Source organism: Sapajus apella, unplaced genomic scaffold, assembly GCF_009761245.1.
Source record: "Sapajus apella isolate SASKATOON/1434 unplaced genomic scaffold, GSC_monkey_1.0 scaffold37, whole genome shotgun sequence".
Taxonomy (NCBI): Eukaryota; Metazoa; Chordata; class Mammalia; order Primates; family Cebidae; genus Sapajus; species Sapajus apella.
In genome coordinates this window covers 8,030,673-8,050,724 of record NW_022436977.1, presented here as the reverse complement: position 1 = coordinate 8,050,724, position 20,052 = coordinate 8,030,673, and the positions used below count along the sequence as shown (strand labels likewise).

The window sequence follows — 20,052 nt, the reverse complement described above, 5'->3', positions numbered from 1 at the left end:
ATAGCCTGTAATCCCAGCACTTTGGGAGGCCGAGGCGGGTGGATCACGAGGTCAAGAGGTCGAGACCATCCTGGTCAACATGGTGAAACCCCGTCTCTACTAAAACTACAAAAAATTAGCTGGGCATGGTGGTGTGTGCCTGTAATCCCAGCTACTCAGGAGGCTGAGGCAGGAGAATTGCCTGAACCCAGGAGGCGGAGGTTGCAGTGAGCCGAGATCGTGCCATTGCACTCCAGCCTGGGTATCAAGAGCGAAACTCCGTCTCAAAAAAAAAAAGTAAATTACACAAATTCTTTCTATAGAGTTCACTGAATTTTTAACATAGGTTTGCATCCATGCAAATACCATCTAGATGAAGATACAGAATACTCCCATCATGCAGGTTTCCTGTGTTTCTTCTCCATAAATTGTACCCGCTCCTTCTGGAGGTAATCATATCCTGATTTCTATTACCTAGAGTAGTTTTGCCTGTCTTGAATTTTACATAAATAAAATTTTACAATATGTATTGTAGTATGTATTCTTGTGTGTCCACCTTCATTTCCTCAACCTAATATCAGCAAGATTCATTAATGTTGCATGTGCTGGTAGCTATTTTGTGCTGAAATACAGTTTTCTGTTGTTATCAGTCAACATTGTGTATACTTTTAGTGGTCATTTCTGGTATTTGGTTGTTAGGTATAATGCCATATTGAACATTATTGTCTTTTTTTTTTTTTTTTTGTAAGCACATTTTCACTCATTTCTCTTGAGAATACATCTGAGAGTATAACTCCTGGGTTGTAAATTAGGCATAGGTTTAACTCTTAAATGTTGCCAAATGATTTTACAAAGTGATTGAAACAATTTACACTCCTGGCAGCAATGCATGCCAGTTCCGGTGTTTATGTCCTCTAACACGTAGACGCTCTTTTATTGCTTTAGCTACTTGTCTCTCCTTGCACTGCTACTGTACAGCTTAATGACTGTAACTTTAGTAAGCCTTGAAACCTGGTAGCTTTATTCTTCTTCAAGACTGTCATAGCTCTTCTAGGTTTTTTGTCTTTCCATATCAACTTTTATCAGCTTGTTAATTTCCAGTAAAAAAAAGCCTATAGGAATTTTGATTGGGATTATACTGAATGAGTAGATAAATTTGGTGGAACTGTTGCTTCATGTTATTGGTATTCTTATTTGTGAACATGAGCCTTCTCCCCACTTATTTATGTCTTCAGCATCTCCCAGCACTGTTCTGTCATTTTTGTTGGTGAGGTCTTACAAATTTTTCATTTAGTGTAATCCGTTTCCACTACTGTTCATTCCTTTCTGTACTTCTGTGTTTCCATCTCGGACTGGTTTCCTCCAGTCTGGAAAACTTTTAAAAAAAAATATCCTGTAGTACTTTTCGGGGGCATTGTTTGAGATTATCTGTCATTCACCCTCAGTGTTGAGGAATTCTAGTGTGACGATTATTGTTTCATAAATTTGAAGACATTGTCTTTTGACCCCAGTTGGCTCCATTGGAAAGCCAACCATCATTCTTAGTGTTATTCTCTTGAAAGTGATGTGTCTTTTTCTCTCTCAGTGCTTTTAATATTTTACCTTTATTGTCAGTTTTTAGATTTTGACTATGATGTATGTAAGAAGTGTGGTTTTTCATTTATTTTTCTTGGGATTCACTGACCTATTGATAGGTTCATCAGATTTGAAAAATTCTTGGCTATTATTTATTTGAATATTGCTTCTTTCACATTCTTCTGAATCACAGGAGAGTTGTCTCTCCCAGCTCTTTTCAGATTCCAGTTACCTGTATGTTAGAAATTTTGATGGTGTTCCTCATAGCTCTTGTGCTTTGTTTTCTCTCTCTCTCACTTCTCGTGTGTGTGTGTGTGTGTGTGTGTATTTGGTGCATCAGATATTCTGGATATTTTCTATTGTCCTTTCAAATTCATTAGTCTTGTTTTTTGGCTGTCAGTCTTAAGATGTATTCTTTCAGATGTCTTTAAGAGATGTGGGGTTTTTTTTTTTTTTTTCATTCTTCTTTTAAAGGATGGTACTTTTAAGAACTTTTCTTGCTGGGTGCAGTGGTTCACGCCTGTAATCTCAGCACTTTGGGAAGCCAAGGTAGGAGGATTGTTTGAGGCCAGGAGTTTGAGACCAGCCTGGGCAACATAGTGAGATCCCTTGTCTACAAAAACTGTATTTAAAAATTGCCAGGCATGGTGGCTTATGCCTATAGTCATACCTGCTCAGGAGGCTGAGGTAGGAGGATCACTTGAGCCTAGAAGTTTGAGGATACAATGAGCTGTGACCTAGTGTGTTCTTACATTTCAGATACTGTGTTTTGCTGTTTTAGAATGTCTACTTGGTTATATTTTTACAGAATCTAACTATCTCTGGAACTTCATTTTTAAAATCCCTTTGTTGGTCCGGGGTGGTGGCACACATCTGTAATTCCAGCACTTTGGGAGGCCGAGGTGGGTGGATCACCTCAGGTCAGGAGTTCAAGACCAGCCTGGCCAACATGGTGAAACCCCATCTCTACTAAAAATACAAAATTAGCCTAGCGTGGTGGTGTGTGTTTGTAATCCCAGCGACTTGGGAGGCTGAGGCAGGAGAATTGCTTGAACCTGGGAGGTGGAGGTTGCAGTGAGGCAAGATTGCACTATTGCTTTTCAGCCTGGGTGACAGAGCAAGACTCTAAAAACAAAAACAAACAAACAAAACCCCAAAAAACCATTTGTCCATAATTGTTTCTATTTAAAAAAAAAATACTAGTTTCAGTTAGTTTGAAGTCCTTATCTGCCAGCTTCAGTATCTGGGCTATCTCTGCATCTGTTATCATTTTATTTGTTATTGGTCGGTTTTTCCTACTTCTTTGCATGTCCAGGGATTTTTTTAAATCGCATGGTAGACTGCATGAGTGAGGAGTTATAGAGATTCTGGAATGTGTTATCTCTCCCTGAAGAATGTTAAGTTTTGTTTTGACAGTTAAATTACTTGCAGATTATCCTGATTCTTTATGGTTGGTTCTTCTAGGGATTATAGGGGGTGTCTATTTAAGTTTTTGCCCTTACTCCTATGACGTGACCCATGTTCCTTTCTTTGATTTCAGATGAATGCTGGAATGTTCACCAAGGTTTCTATATTTTGATTGAATTGAATCCGTAGTGTATCCCTAGCATTGGGCAACCTGTGAAGTTCTTGTTGGGTTCTTTGCGTCCTAAAAGCTTTTCTCTGCAGTCCTGTTGAACTCTCGCTTTGCTCATATACAGCTTAGGAATCATCCAAGAATCCAGGGAGTATTTATTGCAGGTTCTTGGAATTTCTACTATGGAGCTATCTCCTCTCTCATACCCTGACCTTGAAATCCCTGTTGCTTATCGTCTCTAACCTCTAATCTCTGTTTCCTTCATTAGTGAGTTGCCACTCTCTGGACATTGTTCTCCCTTAAATTATCAAACTTTATTTTTCAGAATAGTTTTAGGTTCACAGCAGAATTGTGTGGAAAGTACAATCAGTTCCCATTTACTGTCCTGTCCCCTCATATGCCCTCCACCACTGTTAGCATCACGCAGCAGGGGTGAGCCTCTCACAGTCGGGGGACCTATGATGGCACATCATTATCACCCAAAGACGTCTGTAGTTCGCGTTAGCGTTCGCTCGTGGTGTTGCACATTCTTCAGGCTTCTGACAAATGAACAATGACGTGTGTCTATCATTGCAGTATCACACAGAGTAGTTTCACTGCGCTGAACATCCTCTGTTCTGCCTGTTTGTTCCTTTCTCTCCCCTAACCTCTGGCAACCCGTAGTCTTTTTACTGTTTCCATGGTTTTATTTTTTCTGGAGTGTTCTATAGTTGTAATCGCACAGTATATCGCTTTTTCAGTTTGGCTCATTTCCCTTAGTAATGTGTATTTTTCCCTTGCCTTTTTTTTTTTTTTGAAAGGAAGTCTGGCTCTGTCACCCAGGCTGGAGTGCAGTGGCATCATCACAGCTCACTGCAACCTCTACCTCCCAGGCAAAAGTGATTCTCCTGCCTCAGCCTCCCCAGTAGCTGGGATTACAGGCATCCGCCACCACATCTGTCTAGTTTTTGTATTTTCAGTAGGGATAGGGTTTCACCATGTTGCCCAGGCTGGCCTTGAACTCCTGACCTCAGGTGATCTGCCCGCCTCGGCCTCCCAAAGTGCTGGGATTACTGCGTGAGCTACCACACCTGGCCTCATTGTTCTAATTCGCTATTCCCTAATGACATTGTCTGTGCTCTTAAAATTTTACTGTTCTGTGGTTTAGAAATGCAGTCATGGAGAGTCCAGGGTGAATGTGGGGCTACCTTCTGTCTTTTCCTTTGTAGGGATCATAACTCTGTGTTGCTTGCTTTTCAGTGCCTGCAAACAATTGTTCTATATACTTTTGTCTAGCTTTCATAGTTTTTGCTGGGAGGGTAAATCTGATATTAGCTACTCTATCATGGCAAAACCAGAATTCTAACAATCATTTATTGAGATATGATTAAATACATGAGACTTGTTGGGTTCTTTAGATACAGAGATGCATAAAACCTGGTCCTTGATCCCCCAGTTTATAATCTCCTGATGTAGTAATTCTCAAATCACTTTAAGAAACACTAAAGCTAAACTGTATTCTACCATTAAAATAGAAAAAAATGAATATCTTTCCCCAGTTTACTTCCAAAAGATTTTGTTGCTGATTTTTTGCTAACTTGTTGATTTCTTGAACACAGAATTTATTATGAAGTTTTTTAAGTTTCAGTATCCTAAATTTAATGCATTACTATTTTATAATATTCTACAGAATGCATTACAGACTTCTAACAAATATGCTACCTCTGCAAGTTTTAGTCATATTGGACTTGTGTTGAGGTATCTGATGGAATGATTCCTGTGATTGGTAAATGTGGTAGAATAAAGTTCACTGGAGTTCCAAGGGGACCAGCAACATCAACTCTGCCCGTCAAGTCAGAGAAGGTTCCCTGTAGGGGTTAATGTTGGAATTGGATCTTAAAATGTTTAGTGTTGTTCCTCATCTGTTACTGCACTGATTAGATTTGGAGGGGGAAGATAATAAAAATAAAGCATCCTGAACATTTACATTAGTATATCTTTGCCATTAATTATAGACTTCGAATTCCACATCTGAAGTCAAAGATCTACTGGAACAGAAAAACAAGCTGACCAAGGAAGTGGCTGAACTTCAGAGACAGCTTCAACTGGAAGTTAAGGTATCTGGTTTTTCCTTTACTGTATGTTATTTTTTCCATTTCTGTCTTGGTTAATAAAGAATATTTTATTTGCATTGGGTTGCCCAGGTGAAGTGAAATCCAGTTTTTTTTTTCCCCGAAAGAAACATTCCTCTAATCGCTGAGAAAATTCCTCTGTATTTGGCTGCTGTTTTCCAAAGAATCTTTTTTTTTTTTAATGTAACCAAAGCGTATAGAGACTGTTTGCTTAGACAGAGTAAAAGAAACACTGTTGTATTTAGGCAGGCCAATAGGAAACTAAATGTATGTAAAACACCTGAACTCAGTCATAGAAATAGCAGAGTGAGGTTTAGCTGTGTTTGTGTTCTCTTTTACAAATATTACAGTTCATTAAATATAAATATTTGATGTTCTTTCTAGTTAAGAACTCCCATGCCTTAATTATGTGGTTTGATTAAGTTGTTTAATAATGTAAGTGTGAAGATATGGAGTCTGCTACTTGAGAAGTGGGTTTCTGTGGGGTTACGTTAATATGCAGTGGAGGTACTTTACAATCACACTGGTTCCCGTTAGAATCAACAGAACATCAAAGAAGAGAGAGACAGGATGAGAGCAAACGTGGAAGAGCTCCGAAGCCAACACAACAAAAAGGTGGAGGAGAACTGCACGTTGCAGCAACGATTGGAAGAAAGTGAAGGGGAGCTCCGGAAGAACCTGGAGGAGTAAGTGTAGCCTGAGAGCCTGTTGACCTTCTCAGGTTCTTTATAACATGTAGCCAGAACTTTCCTGTCCTTTTCATACTACCCAGCCTTCCAAATATTTATAAAGGCAGCTGACTCTTCCTTTTCTTCCTCTTATCCTTGTGAAATTACGAAGCTGGCGACACATGTAGACTGACAAACAGAAAGGTTAGTAATTCTTAACATTCTTTGTGCACCTTGAAGTATGCCTTACAAAATTTCAGCCCTTAAAGTGGACCTCCTAGCAGGTAAGTGGGAAGCAGGGAACACTGAGTGGTGATATTGAAAGACAGATTTAAAGGAGCCCGGGCCCAGCTTCTAAAAAGCATGCATCACATGGTCTCCATGAGCTCTCAGCCTGTGCGTTTCATCCTGGATGGTGCTGGTGTTTGTGATGGGTGCTTATACCTACTCTGAGTCTACAGAGAAGGAAAGTCAGGTCCAAGATGCCCCTGCCTTTGTATTGTATTAAAATCTGTGGCAAAGGGATCTAAAACCAAGGTTTGAGAATACACGGTGCTATGATGTCCCGTGGGCATGACAGAAGACTTCAGTGGAAAGTTAAGTGGGAATGAAATCTAGGGGGAATGCAAGAAAAAGAGTAGATTACATAATAAAAGAATTTGATCGTCCTTACACTTTTGATGGTGGCGTTTTGCTTTTAAAACAATCCTAGAGGCCATTTGCAGAAAAGAATTTAGTAAGAAAAAAATCAGAAAATATAGGGTATAGTAAAAGCTTTACAAAATAAAAAGGTATATTAGTTGGAGTCTGGTTCGGAGCAGTTTTGGAAATGTTTTTTTCATCAGGTGGTGGTTATTTTAGGGTTTGCAGATCATATAGTCTGTTGCAAACACTCAGCTCGGCCATTGTATCGTGAAATGAAATGGCCACTCATAAATGAATGAGCATGACCATGTTCCAGTAAAACTTTCCAGTAACAGGCAGTGGGCTGAACTAGACCGCAGATCATAATTTGCTGACTCTCCTGGTCTAGAACACTGGGATAGTGGACAGTGGAAGAAGGGGTGGCTTTCGTAGGGGAAGAAAAGTTGTTTTTTGTCATTTCTTTCTCTTCTACATCCAAATTCTAGTACCCTACCATCTCCTTTTGGGGAGAAAATATCTTTGTATAACCATACCCACTTCATTTGAGTTTGATTTATCCTCTTGCTGGGCAATTAGATCATAGCGTGAGTTCTTCTCAGGCGCCTTTTCAAGTTGGTGATCCTTGCTCAGTGCAGAATAGAGAATGGGGAGGCTCCTTGGGGCTTTAGAGATCCTTGCTCAGTGCGGAATAGAGAATGGGGAGGCTCCTTGGGGCTTGTGTAGCCCTCTGAAGGTCAGAAGTCAGACTGGATGGAAATAAGCAGAGCCCAGGAGAGCCTCTCTAATAGGCTTCTTTCCCTGTCAGGCTGTTCCAGGTGAAGATGGAACGGGAGCAGCATCAGACTGAGATCAGGGATCTCCAAGACCAGCTCTCAGAAATGCATGATGAACTGGACAGCGCAAAGCGATCGGAGGACAGGGAGAAGGGGGCTCTGATTGAGGTAAGCGGGGCTGTGGGGTCAGGTGATAAGACAGGCCCCACTTGCCTGGAAAGATGGGGTTGCCAGGGTTTGTGCAGTGTGAGCAACTAGTCTTTCTCTTTTTATCAAATGTTTCCTTAAAAACCACGACATTCTTAGTATTATACTGCTTTTCATGGCCGTGTTTTCTCTCAGGGCTCGGAATTACAAAGATGAGAAAATATGTGTATTTATCACTGAAATAACATTAAAACAATATAAAATGAAAATTTAAAAATGGGGGGGATGTACACATCTTTTCCTAATACCTAAACAGTGATTTTTATTTCTATGTTTTCTGTTTGCCTCCCTATCTCTTGGTACGTTTCATGTACCCATCCCTATATAATATAGGGACGATCGTAATGGCCCTACAGTTTTGATATCTGCTTTCAAAAGTTAAGATGTTGAAAACGCTCTTTCTTATTATACTTTATATGCTTTGTATTTCATTTTTAAGAAGACAAACCACAATATATATAACCATTCTCCTACATTTGTTTTCCCTTTTTTGCAATTATGAACAAAGGTTGTGGGAAACATTTTTTACATTTATCCTTTTACGACTTTAAAAAATTTTTCTAAGGATATGTTTCCAGAAATGATGTCACTGAACAATTTATGGCTTTCAATAAAAGTATAGCTTCATGAACAGATTTAAATAGCAGATAAAACACTGTCATGTTCTATGATTCCTTGGGTGGACATTTTATTGGTTGTAAAAGGGAAAGATGTGACCTTGGGAAGGCTCAGAAGTTGCTGCTTTTCTCCAATAACTGACACCTGTCACTGCGAGTTGCCCCCTGATATCCCCGTCCTTTTAGACTCTATTCAGTTCACTCACCTTGGACATCTTTTGTATCTTTCTTCTACTAGCCAGCTAATTCAAGAGCAATCATCTTTGCTTCTTTCCCAATTTCATGTCTGGCACAGTGACAAGCAACAGAGCAAATGAATAAATAATTCTTTTGTATTTAAATTACTTTTAAAATGCCACTATTTAAAAAAAAAATGAATAATGCTGAAATGAACTGCATACTTCTCCTCTTTAAACACTCCATACTACATAGCTATTAATTGAACATAATTAGTTTATTGATTTCTTTAGATTGGTAATAGGGTAACGATATGAGACTGTTTTGGTGATGTGTTCGGGGTAGAGGGGAGATACAGGAGTGGGCAATAGCACGTATTTACTTAAACCTGGAGTAGCCGTAGCCTGATGTTGCTGGCTTTCAGGTTGTTTGTCTCTTCCCCATACCAGGAACTGTATCATTTACTGCTGCCTTTCTGCAAGATGAGTTAGGGTGCAGTTAGCTTCCCTATGCCAAAGTAGGTTTCTTTCACTCCAGAAAATCACCCTTTGTTTTTATCAGTTTCCTCTGACTCGTCAGCAACACTGAAACTAGGATCTATGGTTTTTACATCACTAGTAAAATAGACCCCGTCTCCTTTTCACTTTCAATTTGTTCTTCATATCTTAATAAAAAGTGGCCCAGGGGAATTTGATAACAGAGTATAGTTGTGACCAAGTTTCCCATGGCAGTTAGCTTGGAACAGACAGACCCTTAACACAATGAGCAGTTAACGCTTATGCTTTTGAATGTTTGAAAAAGATTGAAGGCCCAAGTTTTGCAAGTCCTGCATAATGGACCAGATTTTGCATGAAGTCTCTTTTAATATGTCACATTTTGTTAAATAACATTGGGCCCTGGATGCAATCAGTAAAGTAACATTAAGAAAGAATAGGCTGCTGTCTGTGTCTATGGAGTAGCATTTCTTTTGTTTCTTTACTTCTCTAATATACTGGCTTTCACTTAAAAAAAAAAAAGAATAAAACAGTTTTATAAAAAAAGGAAGGAAAGGAGAAATAGTAGAAAATACTTTGTTTTCTTAGCATAAACCATAAAATTCACCAACAATAGGTTGACTTTGTTATTCTTAAATACATGATTCTGAAAATCGTTTTTTCAGCTCACGTTACAAAAATGATTGTAGAACAGGCTTCCACATCTTTTTTGTCATGAATGTATTACCTTCCATTCCGAGGGCAGCAGGTCAACATGAGACAGCTTGCTAAGTGCCACGATGGTGGGGTTTTCTCATTATCAAATGTCTTTGATGGGAGCCTGCAGTGCTGAGAGATGGGCCTCACTCCAGCAGAATCTTGTGGTGTTTTATTCCTGGCATTTGCCAAGATGCAGGTAGTTCAGTCTCATTCATATAGTCTGGTTATAAAATTGTAATGGTTTGAGGAGAGAGTGTGCTCAGAAATTAGTTCTCTAAAACTTCTTTTGTAATGATATTATTGAACATTCTACACATTTTAATAAAAAAGGCAACCAAAAATGTCATGATTCTCACCGGCCGTGTGATGTTTCGTAGGCCATCCTTCTGAAACAAAAAAATGACAGAATTCTCTGTCAGTTACTGTTGCTATGAAACCTTTCATTTCCCCTTTCTGTGAGCATGGGCCAGACATAGGGACCCTGTGGAACTTTTGGGAAGCACTTGTGCAAAGAGGGCCTAGACTTGTGTCTTCTGCATTTTGATGTGGCGTGCTCACGCATAAGTGGTGTGTGAAGTAAAGCTTTTTGTGAGCAAATACGTGGCCACTCTGGACATCCTGGTGCCTGTTCCTCAGTGCGCATGGTCTTAGGTTGGCCACTTGCTGCTGTTGCTACTGCTGAACAGCTGGTCCTGTAGTGTGTTCCCTTGTCTCCCAGATCTCCGTCAGGCTCTGGTTGCATTTCTTTAGTTTAAGAAGGTGGACTTCCTAAAGGGCCTTCCAGCCAAACACAGTGCTCTGTTTTGTTGGCATCTGTATTAGGCTGTTTTCACACTGTTGATAAAGACATACCTGAGACTGGGCAACTTAAAAAAGAAAGAGGTTTAATGGACTCATAGTTCCATGTGACCGGGGAGGCCTCACAATCGTGGTGGAAGGTGAAAGGCACATCTCACATGATGGCAAACGAGAAGAGTGAGAGCCAAGCTAAAGGGGTTTCCCCTTATAAAACCATCAGATCTCTTAAGACTTACTCACTACAAGAAGAACAGAATGGAGGAAACCACCCCCATGATTCAGTCATCTCCCACTGGGTCCCTCCCTCAACGCAAGGGAATTACGGGAGCTACAATGCAAGTTGAGATTTGGCTGGGAACACAGCCAAACCATAACAGCATCTAATGGGCAAACCCCAGTGTGACTGTTTGCTCCTCAGCCTTCTCGACTGTGTGGTTTTCTGGTCAGGTCTGTAGTGACCGTAGTGAAGAGAAGGGGCATTAGGACCCATCTGGCTTCCCAGTCTTGACTCTGCTGCTTTTAAGGCTGTGTGATCTTAGGCATGTTAGCATCTCAGAGCTTCTTCTGTTTATGGAGAATAGTAATCTTCATCTCCTTGAATATCCATCTCTCTGGATCATTAGAAATGCTCAGCAAAGTTCTTAGGACATATAAGGACCAAACACAGTCAACTTTTCTAGCTCTCGCCACTCACAAATGGTTTCTCTTGTTTTTTTTAATTGGAGTTCACAGAGAGGCAAGGTTACCTCTTACGGAGGTATACTTACATTTTGAAGTGTTTGTATTTTTCTCTCCCTTTTTTGACTTGATATAATTAAGCCTCGAGGTGACGAAGTGAAGTTTTTGAAACCTCGTGTACCTTTTGGTCTCTACTCTGGAAAACTTCAAGTGCTACTCAGTGATAGGGTGAGGTGTAATCTGATTGGATATGTGCTGCACAGTCCACTTAAGCAACAGCCCCAGCCACAGATAACAGCATGTCAGTGCAGAAGGAACCATAAAAACCTCAGTCTTGACACACATTGGCGGCAGCACACAAAAGGCAACACGAAAGGCAGAGATATGCTGGAAAAGATAAGTGTGGGAAGAGGAACTGTCTTATCGTCCAAACAATTGAGAAACGTGTGAGAGTAAAAGCAGGAAACTGGGGTCAGAATCACAGGGCCTGTGCTGAAGATGCTGGCAGAAGGTTCCAGGAAGCCCTGCGGGGTAGCCAGAAGCAACAGGAATTCAGGAGGGACTCTGATCTTCCTTAAGAAGGGGCTGGGCAGCTGCAAAAGGGCGTCCTCTTTGATACAGATCAGGAGGGTTTATATTTTCATAAAAGCTCCTGGTTTGGTGCTTTGAAAGAGCCAGAGCTGGCCTTTTTACCTGGATGGGTCTGTTGACATTTCATCTGAGCTTGGCAATGCGTACTAGTTAGATTCTTGATGGGCAAAATCTTAGTCTGTGCAATGCTGCCCTACCTTGGGATTGTAGAGGTTCCATTGGTTCAATGGAGGTGCGTGTCCTAGAGAAAAAGAAAGAGATCTTGTTGTCAGTTGTACTTAAATCAATAAAATGTTTTCTTCCCTCATCAGGGACACACTTCTTGATGGAAAGTAGCTTATCATCTCTGGAGTGTTGAGCCTCCAGGTGGCAGCCGTGCTTCTGATTCTCCAGGGGCTCCAAGAGAACAGGTTGTGTTCTTATGCAGAAACCACAAGTGAAATAACTGACTAGTTTAGAATTCTGACATCTCCAGACACCTGCTGTACTGCACTTGTTTATTTATATTTGAACAGATAATTGTTCCCAATATTATTAATCTATGCATCAAAAATATGATAAACCAGATCTGTATCTTTCAAGAAGGATAGTCTGGGAGTCAAATGGGGGAGATTAGAAAAATGATTAAAATATATAGAATATAAAGTAAAAAGTATTAAGTACTGGAGAAGAACAGCTAAAATGAGATGAGTATTCAAGAGGGATATTCAAGGAAGACTTCTTGGAGGAGGTCATATTTTATCTGGGTCTTCAAAAATTTTCTGAAAGGCAGGGAGAGGAGGGCCTCAAAAGAGAGAAGGGCACTCCAGACAGAAGGTGCTGCATGGATTGCCATAGAGGCTGCAGGTGAGAGCCTGGATGCAAGGAGCAGCTGAGTGGCTATTGTAAACCACCTGTACGGGAGGTGAGGAGGGCTTTACCTAGGGAGGTGACCAAAAGGATCAAAGATGTTGCAGAACTAACTTTTTGGTTATGAGAGACCAGGACGAGAGAAAAGTCAAAGTTGCTGCCAAGTTTCTGAGCTTGAGGGGGCCGGTGGTGCTGCTCATAAGAGCAGTGAACAAAGAGGGAAGGAAGGAGCATGATGAATCCTCTAGATACTGTAATCCTACTGAATCTGAGGTGCCGCAGGACATCCAGATGGATGCAACCAGCTGGGTTTTGTATGTGTCACTGCAGGTTTGAACTCAGAGACGGTGAGAGGTAAAGGCTTAGGAGTCATTTACATGGAATTAATAGTTGAAAAAACAATAGATGAGCTTGCTAAAAGAGAATAAAGAATGCAAAGTTGCATTCTTGGAGATCATCATAGATTTTGGGAAGAGGGAGAGAAAAGTCAGAAAATATTACCACAGAAGAAGCGGTCTGAGGGAAGAAAACAGGAGTCTGTTATCTTGGCATTACAAGGAGGAAGGGCATCTTGGAGAGACAGAAAAGGAGTATGAAAGAGGTGTAAAGAGAATTGAGGACTGGGGAAAGGCCATCAGATATGAAAATGTCATGATGACCTCGAAAGGGACTGTCTTGGTAGAGTAGGGACAAAAATTAGATAGCAAGAGATTAAGGAGCGAATGGGCAGTCATGAAGTGGTGGCAGTGAACAGAAATTATGCCTTCAAACATTTTGGTCGTGAAGTTTAGCAGGTAGCCATATGGATAGGAACAAAATGGCCGAAGGAAAAGACAACTGTATTAATCTGTTCTCACACTGCTATGAAGATAACTACCTGAGACTGGGGAATTTATAAACAAAGGGGGTTTTATTGACTCACAGTTCCACATGGCTGGGAGGCCTCAGGAAACTTAGAATCATGGCAGAAGAGGAAGCAGGCACCTTCTTCACATGGTGACAGGAGAGAGAGTGAGCGAAGGGGGAAAAGCTCCTTATAAAACCATCATATCTCATGAGAACTCATTATCACAAGAACAGCACGGGGAAAACTGACCCCATGATCCAATCATCCAATCATCTTCTACTGGGTCCCTCCCTCGACATGTGGGGATTATGGGTATTACAATTCAAGATGAGATTTGGGCGGGGACACAAAGATAAACGATGCCAGTAATCGATGGAGTGAAGACTGGGAGCAGGTTGACAGGGGACAGCACATGTTATATGGAGGGACTCTGGAAGGAAGAAGGCCAGGAGTGCAGAGAGAGCTTGAGGTAGAGAGGGAGCAAAGGTGCCCATGTCACTCTGGCTGAGGGAGGAGTAAAAGTGTGGGTGAGGGCGAGCCCTGAGCTGGAAAACTGAGAAGGTCTGGGACAAAGATGCTGGAGGAAAAGGAACGCTGAGCCTTTGGCAGGACGTGCTGGGTTCAAGTAATTGATTTGTAGTGGAGTCTGTTGCCCCAGCTTTGTGACCTTCTTCATGAACCCTTGACAGTTAAGAAGGGGAAATTGTGAATAGTGTACTCTGCTCAGATGGGCAAATGAGATAGAAGAAGAACAGGCAAAATCGTCCTGAGTACGAGGAATGTGGATGAAGGATTGAGCACACTCAGGATCCCAGGGATATGAAACAAGGTAGGCAAGCTGGCTTGTCCCCTGTGAAGCAACAGCACATACAGGGCAAGAGCAAGGGCAAAAAATCACCGCACGGAAGTGAAACAGATGGAAAATACACATGTGTACCCCAAAGCAGTGAAATTTACATTGGTTTCCGCTTTCTTCCTCAAATTCAATCAAATCTCCAAGAAGTAAAGATGGAGGAATCCAAGGGAATGATGGCCTCTGAGAAGTGCAGAGGAGAGGAGGAAATGGTCTAAATGGCTGTGTGGGATAAGGAAGGAGAGAGTGGCAAGGCCAGGGGAGATGGCCATGCATCTGGGGACAGAACTAGAGGGGTGATGTGGGGCCTCTCAACAAGATGTTTCATTGTCACCTCCTCCCTTCGTGTTTCATGTCTTAGGAACTCTTACAGGCAAAACAGGATCTTCAAGATCTGCTGATTGCCAAGGAGGAGCAAGAAGACCTCTTGAGAAAGCGAGAGCGTGAACTCACTGCCCTGAAGGGAGCCCTGAAAGAAGAGGTTTCCAGCCACGATCAGGAGATGGACAAGCTGAAGGAGCAGTATGATGCTGAGCTGCAGGCCCTGAGGGAGAGTGTGGAAGAGGCAACCAAGGTGAGGGATGGGGCAGGAGAATCTGGCTTGGGAACAGAGGAAAGGGTAAGACCCTCTCTCCCACACCAATGCAAATTCCCTTTCTTCCTTTGAATTAGTGAGTGAATCTTAGTTCATTAGTTCATGGACACAGAGCTTACTAACAAAGAATAAGTGCAGTGGTCCTGAAGGTGACCTTTTAAAGCCTATCAACTGAAACATAGCTAGGGACATTGGTTAAATCCTATTGCAGGAGGGGAGATGAAGAGGCCGCAGATGAGCACTTGAGGTTCTGCAGCCGGTTGTAGAGTGGAGGGCTGCACTCTCCCAGGCGTTCCTAACCGTCAGAGGCTGGAGGCATTGTGCGACCGTGTTAATGGGCAGAAGTGCAGATGGGACCCAGATTCCTGGAGTCCTTCACCCCCCACTCTAGTCTGTTCCTTTTGATTTTGTGTAGCCTTTTGTTAGACAATTCAGGTTCTTTTCTCAGCACAGTTACAAGAGGTTTAATTGGCTGAATTGCCTAAACCCTTTCAAGATAGTTTTTCTCTTAATTGAATTCTTGGCTCCTACAAATAGATTCAAAATTATGCTGAAGTCTTTGAAGGCAGACGTCTTATTGGCTGTTGAAGAAAAGAAAAAGAGTATTTTGAAGGGGAAAATGGTTTGAAATGTCATGCCATCTTTAGGGAAAGAAGGGAATTACAGAGTATAACATTTTTAGAGACTCTGCAATATATAGGTTAAAAATGCTGAAGAAAGAACTCTTGATATTGTTTATTCTGTGATGATTACAGTGACAGCTCAGACCTAGTAGCTTCTCTCTCCCGAAAGCCCTATGGTGATTCACTGATTTTCAATTATGGCACGGTAATTGCAAATGACAAGAAGTGAAAGATGGGTTTGTTTGTTATAACAATAAAAAGTCTGGGAAATAGTCTGTTTGGGGTTATTACAACTTTGAGACCATTTTTAAAAGGCCCTTGTTGATTTCCCTATCTTAGTCTTTTTTTTTTTTTTTATAAGATTTGATCGAATTTGAGGGAGAAAAGCAAACCCGATTTAATTTGTATTGCTTTGAGGGGAACTGTGTGTTATTTGCATCTCATTTCATTTCTGTACAACAGCCTAGTATTCTTGCGATCGATGTTTATGTGTTATTGCTTCATCAGGTCCATGCTAATAGGCTACTGAGTAAAATGATTCTCCCTTGGACACATTTCTTTATCACCCTTAAATCTTGCCTAAAAGTTCGAGTTACTGTGGTGTATTCTGGGTGGCTCCTTTACAGGTAGTTGAGAATAGTGTTGGGGGATATGTTTGTAGTGATGTAAATCTAAGGAAAATCACACTAGTGCCTCACATCGGGTGGGGGCTATTTTGTTGGAAACTTTCAGGTCGTCTACTGTCAGATATGTAAGTGAGGAAAGAAAACACGGTAGGTGAAAGGGTATCTTTGTTGTGTGGAACTGAGATCATCAGTAGAGACTTATGTTACTGCGTTTTGGCCCTTTCAAATGTCTGCATTATATATTAACTCATAGTTTTTTCATTATGCCAGTTCAAGAGAGAGAACGACATTGGCCCATATCAGTCTTTGAAAACAGAACAGGTGAGGTAGTCAAGATGTGTATCATTGGCAGAGAACGGACCGTTTCTGAGCACTGGGAAGCTAACACAAAGGGGTTCGGCCTAGTACCCACTGGGGTGGGCCAGCAAGGGCTCTTTGTTCCAGGTTGTTTTCTATGCTGCTGCCAGCATCTTTCCTTAAAAAACCAAAGCTGATCATGTCAGCCTCTGCTTAAGTAACTCGCTTGGCTCCCCATTGCCCCAGACTGAAGCTGAAAATTGTTAGCATGGTGGGCAATAGAAGTCCCTTCTCTGCCTAACCCATCTCCAGAAAACTCCCCATCTTTCAGCTGTCTCACCCTTCATACGTGCAGAGTGACTTGCTCCTACTTTGCCACCTGGCCAGCCTCTTCTCCTCCTGCCAGACCTTCTCCAAATGTCCTCTCTTTTGTGACATGCCCTAAATACCTGTACTCCCTTTGGTGGAGTTAGTTGCACCTTCCTTCACCTTCCTTAGGGGTTCTGTGGAACACTGGGCATTCTTCTAATGTAATTTGTGTCCTACCCTGTTGTAATTTCTCATCCTGTCTGCCTCCTCCATTAGACTCTGGACGTCTTAGGCACAGGGGACACTTTTGTTTCCCCTGCCCCGACTTTTTTTTTTCCTGGAAAGGGAGTGACAAACTCCAGGACCTCTGGCGCCAGACAGAGAGCATAAATAAGTAAAGCTCTGAGTTTGTTATGGGGCTGATTGGAAGGTATGGTGGGGACTTTGACAAGCTGACTGGAAGGCATGTTCTTTGCTGGAGGGGTCAGTGGCTTCTCCGCTCCAGCTGAAAGTTGCTACTGAGGGAATGCTGGGCCCATGTTGCTAGATCTTTCATTTTTTTTCAAGACGCCAGATATCTGGATGTTTCTGTGAGATCTCCCAACTTTTAAGCCTATCTTCAAATTATAAAAAAATAAAATAAAACAATAGACCACTGCAAGCCAGGAGGAGCCTGTGCTCTTAGCCCCTTGAGCTCAGCATGGTGCCTGGCACGTAGTTAATCTGTGCAGGGTCTGGCAAGTGAAAGTTAGTTGAGGACAAATTTCCCTTCTAACTGGGTTTTCAGTTCCTGCCTTTTAGCTCCTGTTGAATTTTTCCAGTGGTGATGTGGGAGGTCTTTTAGGGACTCTGCTATTATTCTGTGAATTTCTGTGCCTTACTTTTGAATCCCTCCCTCCCTCCCTTCCCTCCCTTTCCTCCCTCCCTTCCTCCTTCCCTCCCACCCTACCTCCCCTTCTCTCTTTCTCCCTCCTCTCCTTTCCTTTCCTTTTCCTCTTTCCCTCTCTTTCTTTCCTTCCCTCCTTCCCTTCTTCCTTTCTTACTCCTCCCCGCTTTCTTTATTTCTTTGAGTCTTGCTCTGTCACCTTGGTTGGAGTACAATGGCACAATCTCTGCTCACTGCAATCTCTGCCTCCCAGGTTCAAGCAATTCTAGTGCCTCAGCCTCCCAAGTAGCTGGGATTACAGGCATGTGCCACCATGCTGGCCTAATTTTTTTTTTGTATTTTTTGTAGAGATGGGGTTTTGCCATGTTGACCAGGCTGATCTTGAACTCCTGGCCTCAAGTGGTCTGCCCACCTTGGCCTCCCAAAATGCCGGGATTGCAGATGTGAGCCACTGCACCTGGCCTCCCTGCAGTTTCTTAAAGAGAATCCTGATTGTGTATATGTGTGTGTGTGTGTGTGTGTGTGTGTGTGTGTGTGTGTGTTTTACCATATTAGTTTTTGCTTCTGAAGGTGGCTGTTGAACAAATGTAATAGTCATATTTTATGGGGGACAAATGTGTCAATTTACCAGATGGATGCTGTTTTGGGTTATATTATTTATGTGTTGGTATTATAGAACAGAATCTTAAGATTATTCTATTGACTATTTGGAGGAGAGTGAATTAAATATAATTTTTAAATCTGGTAAATAATATTTCTTAAATATGTGCTCTTACATTTAGTTTTTACCTGCCCCAGTGGGAGAACCACCCACCCACCACCGTGGCTAAGGCTTCTTTTTTTTTTTTTTGAGATAGAGTCTCACTCTGTTGTCCAGGCTGGAGTGCAATGGTACGATCTCAGCTCATTGCAACCTCCACTTCCTGGTTTCAAGTGATTCCCCTGCCACAGCCTCCCAAGTAGCTGGGAATACAGGCATGCACCACCACACCTGACTACATTTTGCATTTTTAGTAGAGATGGGGTTTTGCCATTTTGGCCAGGCTGGTCTCGAACCCCAGACCTCAGGTGATCCATCTGCCTCAGCCTCCCAAAAAAACTGGCATTTCTTTAAGAAATTTTATTGCATTAAAAAGTTTATTTTTTTGATAGGTCTTATGAAGCAGCCCAGCCTTGTCTCATGTTTTTCTTGTTCTTGCCACTGCCTCAGTGACAAAAGCCCCTAAAGTGCTATTTTATCATTGTAAAATAACAAGCACTTCATCCTAAAAGTTTTACATTACTAGAACATTTTATGAAAAATGTCAAATTATATTTAGAACATTGTACAGGTATTCCAAACAGATATTCTGTAATACAGTGTATTTTGTAGACTCAAACAGCCACATCTTCTCAAGATTAGATTGATTGTTCAGCGAATGGAATTCATGAATGTATAGGTTATGTGGGGTTTCCTCATCCAGCAGAATGAATTGCATGTTACTGGCAGAGTGGTGGTGCTTTGGGTTATCACGTGCACTATTTAAGTTCTCTTCGTATAGAGAAATGGATCTTCGTAGTCTGTTAGAAAAGCAATTATTTGTATCAAACATTCTTTTAAAGGACTAAGCACTTAAGCAACTTATTTCATAACGTGCCTTTTTCTCTGTTACTGGTCATTTTACACTTTTTCTAGTGTTGAAAAGGAAATGTCTTTTTTTTCCTTGGGTTTGTGGCCATGGCTAGAACCCCTTAGAGGAAATGGATGCTCAGTGGGGATGTGAATGACTGCCATGTGGGAGTGAAATGAATCTTTTCACAGCTGTTGGCTTCTTTTTTCCAAACCTAACCCTTCCTATCTGCAACTCTTGTGCAGAAGAGAAGTACAGGCAGTATAGTTTCTTAAAATGTCTCAGAAAGTAAGCTCAGCTCAAATTCCAGCTCCTCCAGGAACTTCCCTGGTTGCTTCTTGGACCTTATAGTTTCTAGAGACCTGGTGTTGTTGGCAGTTTTGCTCTGGGTTTTATCTTCTCTGCTGTGCTAGGTACTTTCATCATTTTCTACTTGGCATCACCATTGTGCTTGGTACTTAATAGATGTTTAGTAAAGGTTTGTGGGTTAGATGAATGAATTGACACAAGGGGAGGTGTCTTTAGAGTCCTCAACAATCCCAAGACCAACCATTGGACTGTTTTGGTTTTTAATTTATAAATTCTGATTGTGTCTCATGAAAATGAACAAATTGTGTCTGTTAGGAGCAATATCATAATGCTAGTATTCATCTTGGAAGGAGTAATTTTGCATCTTAGAGCTGCAAGTATTTTGATGCTGATAAGAAAGCTACTTTTGTTTTTGTGCCAGGTAATATGACTTCTGGGCCATTAGACACTTTCAGAGTGCCCAACATACAGCAGTTATCCAACACATCTCTCCCAAGGGAATGGATGAGGGAGAAGAGGAGGGAGGATGAAGACATGTGAGATACTCTTGCCATCCTTCATTTTTCCATTTGCATTCTTTTTAAATACCACACTTACAAATTGATTTACCGTGGAACTGCCAAGTACAAGGCATTGTGCTAAGTTTTTGAGGGCTATAAA

The 20,052-nt window shown here is 41.5% G+C and overlaps 1 protein-coding gene across 3 annotated transcripts in view; it reads left to right on the top strand.

Annotated features, from left to right (window-relative positions):
• CGNL1 (cingulin like 1) overlaps nucleotides 1-20,052 on the top strand; it is a 116,138-nt gene that overhangs the window by 10,426 nt on the left and 85,660 nt on the right. For all 3 annotated transcript variants that reach the window (XM_032297337.1, XM_032297335.1, XM_032297336.1), the window contains exons 4-7: nucleotides 5,125-5,226; nucleotides 5,779-5,927; nucleotides 7,360-7,495; nucleotides 14,499-14,711. In XM_032297337.1, coding sequence (XP_032153228.1) covers nucleotides 5,125-5,226; nucleotides 5,779-5,927; nucleotides 7,360-7,495; nucleotides 14,499-14,711 — 600 coding nt within the window. The remainder of the gene's footprint in view (nucleotides 1-5,124; nucleotides 5,227-5,778; nucleotides 5,928-7,359; nucleotides 7,496-14,498; nucleotides 14,712-20,052) is intronic.